The 3,561-nt window shown below is 28.9% G+C and overlaps 1 protein-coding gene across 1 annotated transcript; it reads right to left on the bottom strand.

The window, feature by feature from the left end:
• Positions 1–389: 389 nt before the first annotated feature.
• Positions 390–3,536, bottom strand: LOC111031161 (protein retinal degeneration B-like). Its single transcript, XM_022310992.1, has 15 exons — positions 3,400–3,536; positions 3,208–3,309; positions 2,953–3,108; positions 2,731–2,893; positions 2,450–2,667; positions 2,258–2,377; positions 2,108–2,192; positions 1,924–2,036; positions 1,668–1,838; positions 1,483–1,611; positions 1,279–1,427; positions 1,085–1,201; positions 912–1,020; positions 692–848; positions 390–621 (listed from the first exon to the last, which is right to left on the bottom strand). The coding sequence occupies exons 1-15, from the start codon at positions 3,407–3,409 to the stop codon at positions 468–470; spliced, it is 1,953 nt and encodes a 650-aa protein (XP_022166684.1). The 5' UTR covers positions 3,410–3,536; the 3' UTR covers positions 390–467.
• Between the last annotated feature and the right edge of the window lie 25 nt (positions 3,537–3,561).

Below are 3,561 nucleotides of genomic sequence, written 5' to 3'. Positions count from 1 at the left end.
TTGTATACTGATAATACAATTAGTTTCATTACATTTAATTTTATTGAGTTAAGAGGAAAATAATTCATGATTAAATAAGTGTAGAACAGTTGTATCAATTATGTTTTAGTATAGAAGCAAAAATTAAAATTTATGATTAACTACAGGTTTTTACTAAAAGTATTTTTTATATAATCTATACATAATAATATGTTTGTGTCATTTAATTTTTTTCAACATCGATTTTAAATCAGTATTTTTTTTTTTTTTTAATCATTTAACTTTGTCATTATATATTTATAATTTATTGTATATAATAAATGAAATATGCTTTTTAAATTTACACAAACTATATTTTTAACAATGACTATTATAATTTATATTTTGGTAATTGACATGAGCCAATTACATATTATTTAAATATAATGAACAAGTTTGCCAAATTTTGACACCTAGGTGGCTAGGTGTATCAAATATGTTGGTACACATTACCTCACTATGTCAACAGCGCCTGGTCGAACTTTTGGGTCACGGCCAGTAACAGAGACACTGGCAGAAAATGATCCATCTATGCTAAATACAACGGTTTCTGTTTGAGTTGGAACAATAGCTAACAGAAAATCTACACTTGTATGATCTCCTCTAAAAAATATAAAGTTATTTATTATAATAGTTTACATTGGAATTTGGAGTTATATAACGATATATTTACCTAACAACCATTTTAACTGGATATATTCCAAATCCAAGAGATTTATTTTCTGGTATTGTATAGGTGACTCGTCCATTTTTATCTGAATCTTCTGTAGTTAAATGTGTCCATTCACCATTACCAGGTTCCCTAATAATATGGATATCAACTTTTTCCCCTAAGAAAATATTATAATATTTTAACAAATGTAAAAAATAAAAAAATAAAAACAAATACACACCAGCCAATGAAAACATATCAAATGGTCCATAAATAAAACGAGCACTAATTATCTGTGGCAAACCTTCTCGAATTATTACATCATTTGCTCGATGGCTTGCAGTAGAGTTCTGTATGTGATTAAAGTGATTAATACTTCTACCAAGATATATGTAACAGTTTATTATTAATTACTTTTATCTTAATGAAAGTCGTTTTACGCTGCCATTTTTCTCTAGGTTGACTGGGGCTAAAAGTAGCCAGTTCCTTTTCCTCATTTCCAATCGAACTATTATAGTCAAATATAGCAAACTGAAATTAAATATAAAATCAGTTCAGAATTTACAAAACTATTATAACATCTATTAAGTTTTATATTTTATTTTTACTTGTCTTAAAATAAATGCAATGACATCTGAGGATTCCCAATAGCTAGCATGAAATATATGAGGCAAAGCATTTGTGGGGAAATTTGACAATCCGTCAGGACAATACAAAGCATAGTCCAATCTCTTAGAACCCCACCATTTTTTTGTCACTAAAATAATAGACTCATTATATTGGGCAATGACAGTAGTTTAAAAATAACTTACATTTATTTATTGCTTGAATTGGAAGTGTATCACCTATCCCAGAAACTGTACTCAGAATACTTGCTTCAGACGTACGCCTGGCATGATTGTGTTCGGTAAACAATTGTGGATTTGTTTGCACTGCTTCTACTACACAGAAAGAATAATGAATAACAAAATATTTTAATCATTGTTCAGTCACTTACATAAATAGTATGGTTGTCCTGTTCCAAGAGGATATTTTTGATATCGAGGTATGTTAACAGGTGGCAGAATTGAAAATTTTGCAGAAATTAGTGGTTCTAATCTAGATGCGATAGGGTCAGATGGATGAAATAAATTGTAAACTTGTTGCAATGCTGGACGTTGAATTGAAGCTGCAATGGAATAAAACGATTTCAATTTTTTTGTAAGAAAAATACAAATATAATACATTTATTAATAAACACAGTAAGAACTTACTTGACTTATCATATTTATGTGCTGAAATTTTCCTAAATGCTAATACAAGTGACAACGGAGATGCAAACATAAACATTTCGTTAACTTCGAAGTCCAGGCATACATTACTGTCACTGAAATAATAATGATCATTAGTTTATATCCATGTAATACTAATACAATCTTGATTAAAAAAAAAAAATACCTTGTGGATGATGATCTTCTTCTAACTGGTGGAGTAACTAAAACCTTAAAAGAAGAGTCCATACTCCCTAGGGAAGTGCAATCATCTGAAATAATTTATTTTATACAACATTAATAAAAATCTTGAGTGTTTCATAATTTTTGTTTATACCATTGTCATTTTTTTTCGGCACATGTTCTGGAGTGCTATGTCTACTTGCATCGTGTGACGAATGAGAATCAGGACTTCTACACAAAGCATCATATCCTATTACAGATCCCATAGAATCTCCTATGGTCAAATTAAAATAAATAGGTAAACATAATAAATAAAAACTTATAAATCAAAATTAATTTTACAAACCTATAAAATAAACTCGGCCATTAAATCCAAAGCCTTCGTCTGACTTTATAAACTCTCGATATACTTGATTTGCCATACGGATAACATTAGATACTATGTCTTTATAATCATGCGAGCAACCTGCTAGTATAGGAATAGCACCTATTGGGACGGAATCATGTGTAATATTTGTGCATTCTATACCAGACGGAGATACATCAAAACTGTAAGGACTCAACCTAAAAATAATACATAAATTGTTAAATAAATTATTAAAACATAGTTAAAATGTATAATATTACTTTGATAATACACTAAGTCCTTCAGCACATATAGACGGACAAGGAATAAGTCTCATCGCAACATGACCAATCATACTTGGGTAGTGTTGTCGCATTACTGATTCAAATGCTCCCCTAAATGTAGTGAAATCTGATTTCTTTGCCATTATATCAGAATTAGCATCTAAAATATTAATTATTTAAGTGAATACATTTATTAATTTATATGAATATATTACTTACCTAGAACACTACCAGAATGTATAATCATCAAAAGTGTACTTATTTGACAGTTATTTTCTTTACCAATTACTGGAGAACCTGGACATGTGTCAACACTGTGACCACGCTGAATGAAAGGAGAAGACTTTTTATATGTAGGAGAAAATATACTATCTTCTGTGAACAATATATTTTTTAATGCATTTTTATTAGATATTAATAATTTCTCATTAAAAATATTTTCCAATGACATAAGTTTAAGATTTCTAATAGTACCTTCTTTGTCAGGAATACTGGATGAATCATATTCTTGTTCATTAAGTATTGTTAAGGAACTCCATTTAGAGAGAGAAACAATTTCTGAAGTCGGTAATGTTTCTGAAAATAAAAGTTTAATGTAAACAAAATAACATTGGGCTTTTATAACTATACAAATTATTTTCTAAAGTTATCCATAAAAGATGTTACCATAAAACATATGCAATGTTTCTCTATTTCAGGTTTGTCCCACTGTTGGGCCTCGAACAAATTTTTGGTGGGTCACAAGAAGCTTATTTTTTTGTATAAACTATAAATTATAAAGTATTATAAATCCCAAAAATTAGACAGAAAACTTCATACCATTCCTAT

Source organism: Myzus persicae, unplaced genomic scaffold (assembly GCF_001856785.1).
Source record: "Myzus persicae strain clone G006 unplaced genomic scaffold, MPER_G0061.0, whole genome shotgun sequence".
NCBI lineage: Eukaryota > Metazoa > Arthropoda > Insecta > Hemiptera > Aphididae > Myzus > Myzus persicae.
Note: the sequence above shows the minus strand (reverse complement) of the source record. Positions and strands in the feature narration are given on the sequence as shown.

What these genes read in the sequence shown, in the direction of transcription:
- LOC111031161 (XM_022310992.1), bottom strand. An exon ending in GGACTTAGTGTATTATCAAA is followed by an intron (nt 2,668 to 2,730) that starts GTAATATTATAC and finishes TATTATTTTTAG; the next exon opens with GTTGAGTCCTTACAGTTTTG. An exon ending in AGAAGATCATCATCCACAAG is followed by an intron (nt 2,037 to 2,107) that starts GTATTTTTTTTT and finishes TTATTATTTCAG; the next exon opens with TGACAGTAATGTATGCCTGG.